This window comes from Podarcis raffonei, chromosome 2, assembly GCF_027172205.1.
Source record: "Podarcis raffonei isolate rPodRaf1 chromosome 2, rPodRaf1.pri, whole genome shotgun sequence".
Lineage (NCBI taxonomy): Eukaryota > Metazoa > Chordata > Lepidosauria > Squamata > Lacertidae > Podarcis > Podarcis raffonei.
Genome location: NC_070603.1, coordinates 36,967,148 through 36,982,327, shown reverse-complemented (window position 1 = coordinate 36,982,327; position 15,180 = coordinate 36,967,148). Strand labels below are relative to the sequence as shown.

Here is a 15,180-nt window from a genome sequence, read left to right as displayed (position 1 = left end):
GTGACTAATTTAAATCCCATTGAATTCAAGGGATCTACTCTGAGTAAGACTTAAGTTTGAATTCAACATAATAAACAAAATACTTTAGGATGCTTTGCTCACTTTCCCTCTCTCTCTCTTTCACACACACACACACACAGAGAGAGAGAGAGAGAGAGAGAGAGAGAGAGAGAGAGAAGAAAGGGTTACTGCAAGGCATCAGTGACATGCCCAAAATCTCCTAGTATGCTTTAAGTAGATTTTGAACCTAGATCTTACGTTTTCCTGGTCAATTCAGCATTATACAGTAATTTGCAAGGAAAAGGCAGTTGCCGAGAACTGATGCAAAATCTGCAGGGATGTCTATTTCATGTATCTTAAAGGTAAAGGGACCCCTGACCATTAGGTCCAGTTGTGGCCGATTCTGGGGTTGCGGCGCTCATCTCGCTTTATTGGCCGAGGGAGCCGGCGTACAGCTTCCTGGTCATGTGGCCAGCATGACTAAGCCGCTTCTGGCGAACCAGAGCAGCACACGGAAACGCCGTTTACCTTCCCGCCGGAGCGGTACCTATTTATCTACTTGCACTTTGATGTGCTTTCAAACTGCTAGGTTGGCAGGAGCAGGGACCGAGCAACGGGAGCTAACCCCGTTGCGGGGATTCAAACTGCCAACCTTCTGATCGGCAAGTCCTAGGCTCTGTGGTTTAACCCACAGCGCCACCCGTGTCCCTCTTCATGTATCTTATTCACCCACAAATCTACATTCTGCCTTTCAAGTCAAAGGCCCTTCATGCTTTTTAAAAAAAATAGATTTATGAAACAAACCAGTGAAAGAACTAAATACTCACAACAGCTGTTTAAAAGCCCAACACAACACTGCTTAGTAAACATAGTCTGCAACCTTTTTTTTTTTTTTTGGAAAAGGTATATTGCAAAGGTAACAAAGGTGGGGCCATGTGTACTTCCTTGGGGAGAGAGCTCCAGAGACATGGAGCCTTGAAATGCGCACAGTAAATGGAGAACAGCTGTATTGTCCAGTAACTGTCTGAAAAGAACCCATTCCTCCATCTGTCGGATCCTTTCCTAAGGGGGATATCACTTTCCCTGGTTAATGCTTTTTTCACTCTGACTGACAGCCAGCAGTATCCTTATCCTCACGCCAACCCTTGCGATCACAGAAATTATCAGAGAATGTGGCTGCTGCTTCACTTTATTTTTATTGTAGGCCACTTTGAGGGTCATTGCGCAAGAGCGGCATCTGAAAAGGTATCCCGTCAAAATAAATAAAATCAGAATTTCTGCAGATGTTTTTGGCTATGAGTTGAATATATTTTTTTAAAAAAACAACCCAGCCACGAGCATGCTTAGGTTGACTCTGCTGCACAATATTTGGATTCTGATGCTTGCCTTGGACGTTCTCATCAGAACTCAAATACCATCCATATTTGACTTTAAAAATTGGTATTTGGCCCCCAAAATTGGAATTCAAATTTTGACATTCAAATCATCCGTCTAGCAGCAGATGTCATCTGTGCAGCCCGTGTGAATCTGCCTTTGATGTTAATGGCAGGCTTTTAATCATGGGCAGCGTATTTACATAGCCAGTGCAAATGCATCAAACAGTGGGAGCTAGGAATACGATTCTTCGCTGCTGTTTAACTTCTGACTTTAAGCTCATGCGGATCCATAGAAGTAAATTTGGAATGCTTCGTTTAGTGCACTAAATTATCTGACTTGTATGACGGTATGGAATGCTATTTTACAGAGTTGCCGAGAAGTGAAAAAGTGTTGATCTCCAACCCCACATCCCAGAACATGTATTTTTTTCCTCTCATGAGTCACAACAAAGGAGGAAGAACCACAAATCTTAGGCTTTCTCCTCTGACCCACAAGGAGGAGAGAAAAACGGTTCCTTAAACCCTGATTCTTGCCCCCAACCCCATTCTGGTGTTTACAATACTCCACCATTTCTTTGTTCAATATTCAGTGCAGCTTGACAATAGTCATACAGTCCCTTCCTTCCTGTACTATCAAGTGTTATGGGATGCAGGAAAGAGCTGACCCCAAAGAAAGGGCAAAGCAAAGCAAAACTGCTACACAAGTGGTTTGTGTCTGTGTAGGCGGAACATTTGTTTAGTCCTGAGCAGCATAAACCCTTAACAGTCAACAATGTACCTTCAGTACAGGCATAATTCCCTGGACTAGTGACCTGATAGCTGCTGCCCACTGAAGTTTTAACAGACAACAGAAATCCAGCAGCCCCTTCTCAGGACACGGAAAAACTGTTAAGAGATCAGATGCACTGATTCAGCACACCTGACTTCCCACCTGTTCCAGTCTCCTGCGTGGCTTCATCCCACATTACGTTTAGTGCAGCTGCTCAGGCTAAGCAAACCCAGAGGGTGTAGCCCAAACCCCTGTACAACGTTGCTCCGACTACCGTTTCCTCCCCTTTGGGTTCAGTGGTCTGTTGTGGTTCTGTCACTGCCATTGGGCAAGAACCAAAGATGTCAACAGGCTTTTTCAAGTCCTGTTTCTTTGCTTGATTTGGCAAAATTGCCCCTGATCTCAGCATTTGAGTTTTCCGAGTGCAGGAATGTTTGCAGCATTGCAACATTTTCATCAATGAACATGTGTTTATAGTGTTGTAACCGAGAACTCCTGTATATAATTTGGGGCTTTGTTAAGGTTGTTCTATGTTCTTTGCCAGTCTTCACTGTGACCTGCCTAAGTAAATATTCCAAAGAAATATTGATTGGTGTTAACTTCTACCACTTTAGGATTTGCTCACGCCAAGCCTTTCTCAGTCCGGTTTGTGTCCCCACTCACTGAAGTCCAAAGTAAAGGTGGACCCAACGATGAGGAAGCAGTTTGATTTTGGCATCCCGGTGCTGATGGAGAAGCAGCACTTCACCCCGGAGACCTGGGAGAAGCTAAAAGAGCACAAAGTCCCTTACGGCTGGCGTGGCTTGTCATATTCAGGTAATGGGCTGGGGACATGGCTCTAGAGGGCTACTCTGTTGTATGGTGGGCTACATTGGATGCATGCACTGTAATCTAATTACCCTAGCTCTAAACCAGGCTCACAAGGCTCTGCTCCAGGAGGTGTTGGTGGCATAAATACACATGAGCCAATCTTGATAAGTGCGAACAAGTGATTGCCTATGGCAATTTTTTTGTAATGCCCAGGGAACTTCATACCATCCAGTGCCTGCCAGATGGTACTAGAACACATGAAGCAAGAATACATCCTTTCTTGGGGTCCTGTGCTTGGCACACTCCATTAATTGATGCTGGTATTCATAACCTCAGCAGTCATGTTTGGACAACATGGTAAGCCATAAAAGCTTGCTGCCAAATCGCTCCCGCTTCACTCATCCCCTGGCATGAGCAACACATCATGACCCTTGCCTTGCTGGGACCTCTAAGCCAGGTGTTTGTCTCCAAACAAAGCAGTATCTGAAGCCAATGTTTTGTTCTTTTGCTTCCCCGTCATGGTTTGTTTGAGAGAAATAAAACATGAGCATTAAGTTTGTAAGGTCGTAGCTCATGATTCCTCGCTCCACTTGCGCTAGGGGAGGAGTGATAAGGCAGGGCGTGCCGCTCACACGTGCTCCTCATTCACATTCAGCCATGGCTCGTGCCTTAACCGGGGGTGCACATCCCGTTTCTGCCTAATCATACATTTTAATTTTTTGATCTGTGTTTATTTCCGTGGATCACAACCAGTGATGATGCAGAGAATTTCCATGTGCTGAACGATTTGAAAACATAGGTGGGCTTCTAAAAACAACAACACATTCCTGCCCCAAAAGAAAATAGTCCCCTCTCTTCAACCCAGCTGTCAAAGTTGGCCCTGAGAAATAAAGATCTGGTCCATTGGGCTGAAATGGTCCCCTATCCCTGATTTCTCATGTAACCCAGTAACGGACAGCGGGGCAGGTTGGCAGTGTTTCCCTGGCTTCCCGACAGCTGAATCACTGTTGTTGACTTGGAGAGAGAGGGCAGAGCCATGCCAAGCATTTTCCCACCTAAAGGCTCTAAAGCCCAGGATCAGCGTTGTTGCATGTAGTTTCCACACATCTTATCTGCAGCTGCACCCAGAATCTCTTTTCCTCTTTATGCCCACATGCCACTGCTACTTCTTGGTGCTTCCCACATGGGAGTTGCCCCACAGCCAGTGGAGTACATCACATATCCAGGTTGCCTGATCCAGACTGAGGTGATGGGGAAGGGGGTGACTGATCCTTATCAGGAATGATATACCTCCCCTGATCAGATGTTGAGGAGTGATGTTGCTCACAATTTATGCGACCCAAAAGAAGCATCCTTCCTCTCTGCTCGTTCTGCATGTATTCAGTGAGCATCCTATACAGTGGTACCTCGGGTTAAGTACTTAATTCGTTCCGGAGGTCCATACGTAACCTGAAACTGTTCTTAACCCGAAGCACCACTTTAGCTAATGGGGCCTCCTGCTGCTGCCGCGCCACCGGAGCCCGATTTCTGTTCTCATCCTGAAGCACTATTTCTGGGTTAGCGGAGTCTGTAACCTGAAGCGTATGTAGCCTGAGGTACCACTGTATATAAAAAAGGGTGCCTTCTCTGAATCAGCAACAACTGAAGGACATGGGGAAATAGGTAGCGGAAGAAAAGGAAAAGAAAGTCTTTCTTCATCTATCAGCTGCTCAAACCCAAATGAATTTTCAACGTTCTACTTTCTCAGCAATGTCCCAATGTTTGCAAGTGTCATCATTTTGACGGCGGGCTTCACACAGGCTCTGGCATCTCTTTAAAGAGTTAGATCTGAAGGGAGAGGAAGCCTTTGAAAACACTGGTATCAACGCCTTGTGACATTTTCCCGAATGAAAGGTCCCAGTGTCTTTGTGATGATTAACTTGAACCAAAAGCATTTGGCACAACCTACTCCATTGTTGTCGCTGCTGCTGCCGCCGCTGCTGCTCGTGGCCATTGGCTTTTGGGAATTACCTCACTTCCTACCACATTGCCCACTCTTCCTTTTCTTCCAGGCATGCTGTCTGCCTGGCCAGCTGATGTCCTGAATCTCTTAACTGGAAGTGAATGTGGGACATGCTTCAAATCAAAGGAGCAGTGTAGGGGGGAAACTGGCTGCAGAGAGTTTTTGGAAGTGTGAAAGCTTCTGCCTTGAGATGAGTTCAGCACAGAAGCCACAGTGGCAAAGCACCTTTCCTGGAGTTCCCCAGCTCCCTGCACCCCACTCTGTAACCGGTCGCATGGGGAACTGTGGTGCATTTAAGCAACTTTGGACTCTGGGTGGGGCTATTGAGAGTTGGAGTGCAACAACATCTGGAGGGTTGCAGCTGTTCAATGGAAGTCATCCAATTTATGTCATGCTCAGAGCCGATGCACCAAAATCAGTCAATTTAAGTTCATTTAGTTCAGTGGGTCCACTCTGTGTATATTATTATTATTATTATTATTATTATTATTATTATTATTACCCCGCCCGTCTGACTGGGCTTCCCCAGCCACTCTGGGCGGCTCCCAATAGACTATTAAAAACACGACAGAACATCAAACATTAAAAACTTCCCTAAACTGGGTTGCCTTCAGATGTCTTCTAAAAGTTGTTTATTTCCTTGACATCTGATGGGAGGGCATTCCACAGGGTGGGCGCCACTAGCGAGAAGGCCCTCTGCCTGTTCCCTGTAACCTCACATCTTGCAGTGAGGGAACCACCAGTAGGCCCTCGGAGCTGAACCTCAGTGTCCCTAGGGTGAGACCCAGTTTATGTCCTACTTGCGTGTTTCATGTTGGTGGGACAGATGGGAGTGAGAGGAACCCACATAAAAATGCCTTAGATGGTGGCCTTGCCTTAGATGGTGGTGTGTATTACTTCAAAATGGACACCCACTTTGCTGCATTTGAAGGCTTCTCCTGCTAAGTGGGGCCCTGTGCCTTCTGCCCACATAGTCCTGCCCTGACGGTATCACTGAGAGGAAAAAGTGGGGAGCTCCATCTGGAAGAAGGGGTAAGAGAAGGAACTAAGGCACCTCAAACAAACGCTTCATCTCTATTATCTGCAGGAGTTTGAGCTACCACAAAATGAGTTATTCAAAAGAATGACTCAAAGCCATTAATCAACTTGCTGCAGTTCTCAATTGATTCATCATGAACTGTTACTCATTGATTTTGAACAAAAGAACCCCCACCCCAAAAGCTGCTTTATGCTGGGGAAATAAGTAAGCAATGTTTTATTTGGTGGAGATAGCGTTAAGACATCCTCAACATACTATGTATATTAAGCTGTTCCAAAATTCAATTCATGGATGTTTCAGGGGTCTGTGGAAGTCAAACAGATCAGAAGCTCATTATGTTCAATTCCCTGATGTAGTAAACAAACTAGCTTGTACCATTTGTTTTGAACTAGTCAGTTTCTGAGATTCATAGTTCCTTCTGTATCCACTTTGCCCAAAGTGGTTGGCAGCAAAGAATGACACAAGCAATCATTGGGGTGGCAGAGAGGGAACGCATCCATCAGCCTTTTGTGCTTGGTACCGCCCTTCTCCTGATGTGCATCTCTGTGTTCTGATTGGCAGCAATTGCGTCCACCGTGCAGCTCCTCAATGACTCTGCCAGCGGTAGGCTCTTCAGCAAGACCGGGCTCCCTGATGGCTGCAGCCGCTGTGCTGTGGTTGGGAACGGTGGGATTCTGAACGGCTCTCGTCAAGGCAAGGAGATAGACGCTCATGACTTTGTCTTCAGGTACAATGGGGTTGGCATCCCTTCCTCTTAAGTAGGGACCCAAATCCAATTTGCGGATGGGTATAGGTGTAAAAAGCTCCCCGAAAACCCCCGTCAGAGAGCTTGCCAAACAAAAATAAAATCTTGAATCTGTTGTTTCTTCTGGTTAACACCTATGTATGTCTGAAAATACCCCTTACAGGCTTAATGGGGCAGTGATCAAAGGCTTCGAGGAAGATGTTGGGACAAAAATCTCCTTCTATGGTTTCACAGTAAACACCATGAAGAATTCCCTCATTGCTTATGCAGAATATGGCTTCACGCAGATACCACAGGGCAAGGTACATACATCGATAATCTTATCTGTTCTTCAAAGGTGAGTGGGAATGGAAAACCAGGAGCCAGGAATGGATGGAGTATCTGGAAAAGAGTCTATATATGGCTGGCTGACACCCTGGAACCCATACAGCAACATTTTGTTGTGGGTGCCACGTGCAATTCTTAAGTTTCTATTCTGTGTTTTGCATTCCTCCCCTATTTTTGCTTCAGGACATCCGCTACATTTTCATCCCCTCAGATCTACGAGATTATATCATGCTGAGATCCGCCATATTGGGCACTCCGGTCCCAGAGGGGTATGACAAGGGCGATGAGTAAGTAGGTGCTCCTTGTCTGCTTCTCTGTCCTTGCATTCAGTCCTCCTGGAGACATCCAGAGCAGATTCAGCTAGGAACATCAGCCGCTGTTAGTTCTTAGTGTTGACATCCCTTTGGTCACATTTTTGCACTCTGCTTTCTGTTCAGCCTTAATGTCTCTGTGCTTCCAGTTCCTACTGAGGCAGCTCAGAGGGCAACCTTTCAGGCCGGCAAGCTAACCCTGCAGTAAATAGGTTTTTCAGCAGCCAGACCCCATTGCTAAAAAAGATCATGTTATCTTGTTCTCACAAAATCACACTTCTGAGGATCGTAGTGCAGTTGTAGCGCATGTCTCCACAACTGTAGATGTGCTTCCTTCAGTCTTCAGTGATGCCAGCCCTATTTTTCAGGCATTCCACTCACGGGTTGAAGGGAATTTGCAATCAGGAAGCAAGGCTGCACTGAATTAGGTATCTTCGCATCCAGCACAAATGTCTGAAGTGGGGAGGGAGTTGTTGCAGGTACAGGATTCTACATGATGTAGAACCTCAGTTGCTCATGGTTCCTGATTGTGTGAGGTGGGGTTCTAGGTCACATGGAAGCCTGTAGACACATGATAGCGCCCTCCTTTCAGATGTTTGCACAATATGCACAGATGACAGTGGGAGGTGCAACATAGCCTCACTTCCAGAACACCCAACCAGAGCTATTGTATCATGAGATTGTATTCCGTGTCGTGTGGAAGTCCTAAGATTGAACTCCCATGTCAGTGGTGTGACACTGGTCTTGCAGAGTTTCTCATCAGCACTGAAGAATCTTTTAAAGTTTCATTTTATTTTACCTTTCCGGTTCCTTTTCTAAAATTGCCTGCAATGATTCTCTGACCTCTCTCTCATCTCTCTCTCTTGCTCTGTGTTTCTCACCAAAATATCCCTTGATTGCTTTAAAAGCTCTGACTGGCAATACTGCAAGCTCAATCCCACCCACGTTCCATGAACTCTTCATACATTAGTGATCTAAGAGGGGCAAGCGCAGGGTAGGCTGGAAGCTTGAGGCATGCAGGGAGATGGAAGGTTTTCAGCACCAATTCAGTAGCTCAACCTCTGGACAGCAGGTAGGAAGGAGGAATAAGCAGAAATCCCTTCTCCTGGACCTCATCCAGCAGCAGGTGCAGATGGGTTCCATTTCCCTCTGCAAATACCATTTGGATTTCCTGTTCCAGATTTCTGGAGAGTTATTTAATTTTTACGCCATCCATTTTTAGTATTTTTATCATGGCGCTTGACAAATGGTGCAGTTTTTCTGCTTTATGTACTGTATTGTTTTTCTCCCCCAGTCACAGGATCAGTTCAGAGCTGTCTAATTGTTGTCATGTAACAAAACTATTTTTATTTGCTCTATTTCCACAGGCCACAACAATATTTTGGATCTGAGGCATCTGCAGGAAAGCTCAAGTTGCTGCACCCTGAATTCGTGCATTACCTAACAGAGAGGTAATGTTTTGAGACTTTGAACACCGCAGCAAAGCCTGTTTTTTAGCAGGACACGACCACTGTTGGTGGAGTACAACTCCCTTTATCCTTGCGTATTGGCCATGTTGGAGCTGGGGTTGATAAGAGCTAGAGCCCAGCAACACCTGGAGATGTATGGCTTTCCCACCTTTAATATATTCAGTGGGTGATATGCAACTTAAGTCATGCTAAGAGTAGGTCCACTGAAATCAACAGACATAAGCACATTGATTTCAGTGGGTCCACTCTGAGTATTACTTAATTGGACACCACCCAATAGCAATATATGGACTACTTATATCATGTCAGTGGGAGTGAGGGGAACCCACATATTATCACATGAAACACATACAGGGTGGGAACATTTTCAGCTCAGGGGGCTAGATCCTGAGCTGTCTGCAAGCCCCACTTTCAGCAGGGATTGGCCCCATTCGAGAGATCCTGATTGGAAACTCGGGAACATAGCCATTTCTAGCTTGGCTTAAAGTCACCATCAGTCATCTAATCACTACCAACTTCATGCCTGCATTTGGCAGGGATTGGCTTCACTCTGGAGTGCAGATTGGGAGTTTGAGTGGAAAGAATCCCAGTGGGGCTTGTGTTTGGAGCCAGATTTAAAAAACATGGGTACAATCCCCACTTATCAGGGAGCAATTGAGCGTGCGCTCGAAGGCTCCTGAACCATTTCCTTTGCGGTCGTTTCTTTACTGGCCCAGCAGCTGACGTCATCTGTGACGTCAACCACTACACCACACTGAGAGCCAGTGTGGTGTAGTGGTTAAAAGCGGTAGTCTCGTAATCTGGGGAACCGGGTTCGCGTCTCCGCTCCTCCACATGCAGCTGCTGGGTGACCTTGGGCCAGTCACACTTCTCTGAAGTCTCTCAGCCCCACTCACCTCACAGAGTGTTTGTTGTGGGGGAGGAAGGGAAAAGGAGAATGTTAGCCGCTTTGAGACTCCTGAAGGGGAGTGAAAGGCGGGATATCAAATCCAAACTCTTCTTCTTCTTCTTCTTCTTCTTCTTCTGGGTGGGTGTAGCTTTGGGGAAATTAGGCCAAATTAGGACTCTGCCAGGTCTAACTAGGCCAGCAGGTCAGAGATTCCCCACCACTGACCATTTGTTTGTTTGTTTGTTTTTATTATTCAATATATATACCTCAAAAGATCTCAGGGCGGTGTACAACATTAAAAACAAATGACCAAACATCAATGATAAAAACATAATAAAAACATAGTAAAAAACATACTGACAGACAGCCTAATAGTAAAATAATCATAATAATAACAGTCCTCTTCCCCTACACTTGTACCATAGCTGTCAACGTTTCCCTTTTCTTGCGCGGAATCCTATTCGGAATAAGGGAATTTCCCTTTAAAAAAGGGAAAAAACGTTGACAGCTATGCACTTGTACATACATATGTAGTAGAATTCTGATTGCCCTTCTTTGTCGATGGTGTTTGAATCTCTGGCTGGCGGAAGGGACAGAGGGAACCGTGAGTCACCTGAGTAATTTGGGTGGAAGACTGATACACAATTTCTTGGGGTTTGTGCAGGAATCTTGCCTTTAATTCCATTTTGTATCATGTGAGAGGCAACACCAATGGGCAAAAATTCCCTGTATGTGGAATGCTAGCATGTCAGGGAGAAGAACAGGCTGGACATTTGAAATCTTTCTGATTGCCAGATTCTTATATGGCTCATGGTTCGCACCTGACACAGCCAATTGGTTAAAAACTTCTTTTTTTGTTAATAACCTATAAACACCCTCCTGTGCTCCTCTTCTATTTACAGGTTTTTAAGGTCAGAAATAATAAACAGCCAGTATGGACATCTCTACATGCCCAGCACTGGAGCCCTGATGCTTCTAACAGCTCTTCATACCTGTGATCAGGTAAGAGTCTTTATACCGTTAACTTTTCCAGCAGCTGATAAACTCAGCATTAGGGGGTGGAGACCTAAGCCTAGTTGTGACGGTGACTTCACACTGCGTGGAAAGGGGAGAAGATGACTCTCACACACCTAGCACCAACGGGGAACATAATCAATTTCCTCCCAACACCTGCAGCTAGAACCTCGGTGTGTCTCTGCGTGGAGAAAAGGGGCAATTTTCATGGGTAATCTGAAAGCGCAAGCACACCGTTAGGTGCCGAATAATAATAATAATAATTTTATCATTTGTGCCCTGCCCATTTGACTGGTTTGCCCCAGCCACTCTGGGCAGCTTCCGGCAGAATATAAAAACACAATAAAATGCTAAACATTAAAAACTTCCTGATACAGGGCTGCCTTCAGAAGTTATGTAGTTCTTTACCTCCTTGACATCTGATGGGAGAGTGACTACCGAGAAGGCGCTATACTTGGCTCCCTGTCACCTCACTTCTCGCGGTGAGGGAACCGCCAGAAGGCCCTTGGAACTAGATTTCAAGTGGCTTGGCACTGTGCGTGGCAAGGGTGTGTGTGTGGCAGACAAAGCCTGGTAGGTTGGGCCTCAGGTCCACGCCCATCCCTAAGTTGTCCTCCTCCTCTGCTTCTTCCCCTCCCGCAGGTCAGTGCCTATGGTTTCATCACCGACAACTACAGGGCATTCTCCGACCACTACTTTGAGCAGGAGAAGAAGCCATTGGTCTTCTATGCCAACCACGATATGCTGCTGGAAGCTGAGCTGTGGAAGAGCTTGCACCGGACTGGCATCATGAAGCTGTATCAACGGTGAAGGCAGCTTGGCAAACGGGCATGGAAAGGGAGAGGGCAGCTCCACCTGATTTCCATCCTTCAGGTGGATCCTGGGCAGCCCTTCCTCTATTTTAGGTCAGCAGCAAAACTGAAAAACGGCAGCTTCCAAATGTGCCAAAGGAAGTCCTGCATCAGTCAGCCTGCCAGCCAGCCTGTGGAGAAATCATCTCCATGGGCTACAGTAAAGGGCAAATTGCACCGTACTAATCCATGCTAGAAGGAAGGCCCATCAAAGCTGGGAGCTGCAACGGCAGTCATGGTCCTGCTGTGACAAAGTGGCAACAGTCCCAGCTCTGCAAGCGTCTCTCACACTTCCGGTGATATTTCCGTCCGGCATTCTGCTGCGGCTTCTGCTCAGAGGCAAGACGCAGCTTGGTCTTCCTGGAACATTGGCCCCACCTAACAAAATGGCTGCTCTTGAAGTCTTCGCCTCTTCCTGTTAGGAGCTGCCTGGCAAAACTCGTCGTGAAATGGGGCACAAGGGCTGGAGCACACTTGTGTTTGCTGTGGCCTCGGTGCAGCCACAAAACTTTGCTCCGTGACGTGATGGGAGCCCGTGGCACTCAGAACAGCTCTCCTGTTCAGAAAAAAAGCCCTACACAAGAAGCATTCAGCTCATGCAATGTTATTGGCCCACATTAACGGACAGTACTGTGAAATAGGAACCTACAAGGGGATTTTTTAAGAGGCAGTAATTGTTGCGGGCAAGAATGATTGGATCTTCCACCTTTCACACAAGTTCGTGTTCTTGCACTGCTCAGGCTACCGGCTACGTTCTTCATGTGGGCGCTGAGCATACACACTCCACTCGCCAGTGTCTTATTTTATGATAATCGCTCTTTTCCTCAGTGACACAGCCCAACTCCCTTTCCTAAAGCCTGCTTCCAGATTTCCTCCTCCAGTCTGGCTGTTTATTTTAAGTTCCGGGCGGATCACGCAAAAATATCTCCTCTGCTAGTTGAAGAGATGGGAAGAGCTGTCACTGGTAAACTCGTCCCACAGTCAGCACTGGACAAAAGAGCCAGGCAGCACTTTTGTGTTTACAGGAAGATCTCCATCGCAGTGAAACACTACAGCTCAACCATCCACACTCCTGAGCACCCGCTCTGACTTTTGGACCCCTTTCAAGTGGGCCAGGACTGGCTTAGTTAGCTGCCTCACAAGAGTTCCCCCTGGTTTTGTGCGGAAGCAGGGATAAGCAGGGAAATTATAGAATTGATAATGGAGTCGTCCCTCCCCTGTGGGTAAGGTGCAAGGGTGCGTGTCTAACTCTCCGGTTAAAATAAATAAATAATGGTGTGCCAAGAAAAGTTTAATTCAGTGCATTTGGGACTGTTTCTGCAAGCTGGGTTTCTCTCAGGGTAAACTCAGGGACTGGCAGCAAAGACGACTGTTTAAGGCAACACTACACGCAAAATGTCTAACAGTAGAGACTGCTTATTAATATGTTGCATTTAAATGTAAATATGAAGGCGTGCACATACGATGAAAGAGGCAATACAACCCTCTCAATAAAGCCACAATCCATTGATATTTCTGTGTCCGTGTGGTGTAAAATTCCTTAAGTGGGGTGAAGAAGTCCAAGCAGGGAAGTATTGCAATGCTGTCAATCAAGGAAAATCCGGCCGCAAAGATAACAGGTCTGACGGCAACATTGCATAACTACCAACAATCTGTCTTTTACTTTACTGCTGACCTGAATCAGTTGTTTGGGCCCTATTAAAGTGTCAAAGAAAACCTTTGTGGCTGCAGCTTGGCTCAGAAAATGTTGCAGGTGGTGGGAAAGTTCTGGGCGTATTCTGCTCCAGTGCTCTTCCCCTTCTTTGAAGCTTAAGGAACAATATTATATTGTTAATTTGTTTTGGCATAGGGTCATATCTGCTTTTTTTAAAAAAATTGCGTAATTTGTGACTTGCTAACTTTTGCATAAATCGTACTTCTTATCAAGGAGCTTCCATTATGCTCTACCTTTGGCTTCTGAAATTCACCAGAGCCACGTTTACAGTAGCATTGGCAAGAAACACATTTTCAGAAGGAAGGAGGCCCCTCTTAGAACCATTCCCCCTAGTTTTCTACAGATAGGGAGGCTTTTATACAAGTCCAATAAATAAATAAATAACTGTGCAAGAGAGCATTCAAAAAGAGCACCTCCTGCCTGCATTATGAAGCTGGTGGAGTCCAGGAAGTGAACAGATGATCAAAATAGGGAATGCTAAATTTCTAACCTGTAAATCAGGTGTCAGGAACCTTTTGGTCCATCACATGGTGCTGAACCACAACGTCCATCAGGAGAGGGGTGGGGACTTGTAGTTCAGCAGCATGTGGAGAGCTATGGGTTAGCCACCCTTGCTGTACTGTAAGGTTTTGCAATGATGGGTCTCCAGCTGTTGTTGGACTGCAACTCCCATCAATCCCCAGCTAGCAGGACCAGTTGTCAGGGATGATGGGAAATGTAGTCCATAAACAGCTGGAGACCTCAATTTTGGGAAATTGTGCTGTAAAGCATGATGCCCAGCATATTTGTTAAGGATTACTGTGTTGGTATGGCATGAGATTTCACACCCAGGGCAATTTTGGGCCAATCAGCTGTTACAGATATAAAGTGGGGCCAGAGGTGTTGTTCAAAGTACTGTACAGTGGTACCTCGGGTTACATACACTTCAGGTTACATACGCTTCAGGTTACAGACTCCGCTAACCCAAAAATAGTGCTTCAGTTTAAGAACTTTGCTTCAGGATGAGAACAGAAATCGTGCTCCGGCAGCACAGCGGCAGCAGGAGGCCCCATTAGCTAAAGTGGTGCTTCAGGTTACGAACAGTTTCAGGTTAAGAACGGACCTCCAGAACGAATTACGTACTCCATCACCTCAAACTAAACCGTTCCTCCCTAGCTGTTTTTCTTAAGGGTCTCCAAGACCATCAGTAACTACTGGTCGATGAGAATAGCAGAGGGGAATGCAGCCTCATTGCACTTCAAATGGTGTTCCGTAGGAACTTGTCACGGCAACGTGTAACATGAAAGCAAACTTGGGCCAATTTCACGATAAAGTGTGCTTAGTTCCTTGGGCCATTTGTTGATGCCATCAGAGAAGGCAGGTTTGAGGCCTGGAATGAAAGCGAGAGGATGTGTGATAAATGGTAAAAAGCCAACAGTGCTTCTAAGGCAGGGGTCAGCCAACTTTTTCAGCAGGGGGCTGGTCTACTGTCCCTCAGACCTTGTGGGGGGCCGGACTACATTTTGAAAAGAAGAATGAATTCCTATGCCCCACAAATAACCCAGAGATGCATTTTAAATAAAAGGACACATTCTACTCATGTAAAAACACGCTGATTCCCGGACCATCCGTGGGCCGGATTTAGAAGGTGATTGGGCCTGATCCGGTCCCCGGGCCTTAGTTTGCCTACCCATGTTCTAAGGTGTTCCATTAATTTCATAGACAGAGCCGCACACTCGCCTTTGGTAAACATGTGTTAACAGGGAATGCTCAAATCTTGTCTCATGGGAATGCCGACACCTCCAGATGAATTTTGTAAGTGAAAACTTGGATTTCCTTGCTTTTTCAATACATATCCCTTCTTGTTGATGACAAGTCACATTCA

The 15,180-nt window shown here is 46.0% G+C and overlaps 1 protein-coding gene across 1 annotated transcript in view; it reads left to right on the top strand.

Annotated features, from left to right (window-relative positions):
• Positions 1-11,718, top strand: part of ST6GALNAC2 (ST6 N-acetylgalactosaminide alpha-2,6-sialyltransferase 2) — a 33,032-nt gene extending 21,314 nt beyond the window's left edge. The window contains exons 4-10 of the mRNA XM_053376019.1: positions 2,760-2,961; positions 6,558-6,723; positions 6,905-7,043; positions 7,252-7,355; positions 8,747-8,830; positions 10,640-10,739; positions 11,394-11,718. Of these exons, the coding sequence (XP_053231994.1) occupies positions 2,760-2,961; positions 6,558-6,723; positions 6,905-7,043; positions 7,252-7,355; positions 8,747-8,830; positions 10,640-10,739; positions 11,394-11,561 (963 nt within the window). The 3' untranslated portion in view covers positions 11,562-11,718. The remainder of the gene's footprint in view (positions 1-2,759; positions 2,962-6,557; positions 6,724-6,904; positions 7,044-7,251; positions 7,356-8,746; positions 8,831-10,639; positions 10,740-11,393) is intronic.
• Positions 11,719-15,180: the final 3,462 nt, after the last annotated feature.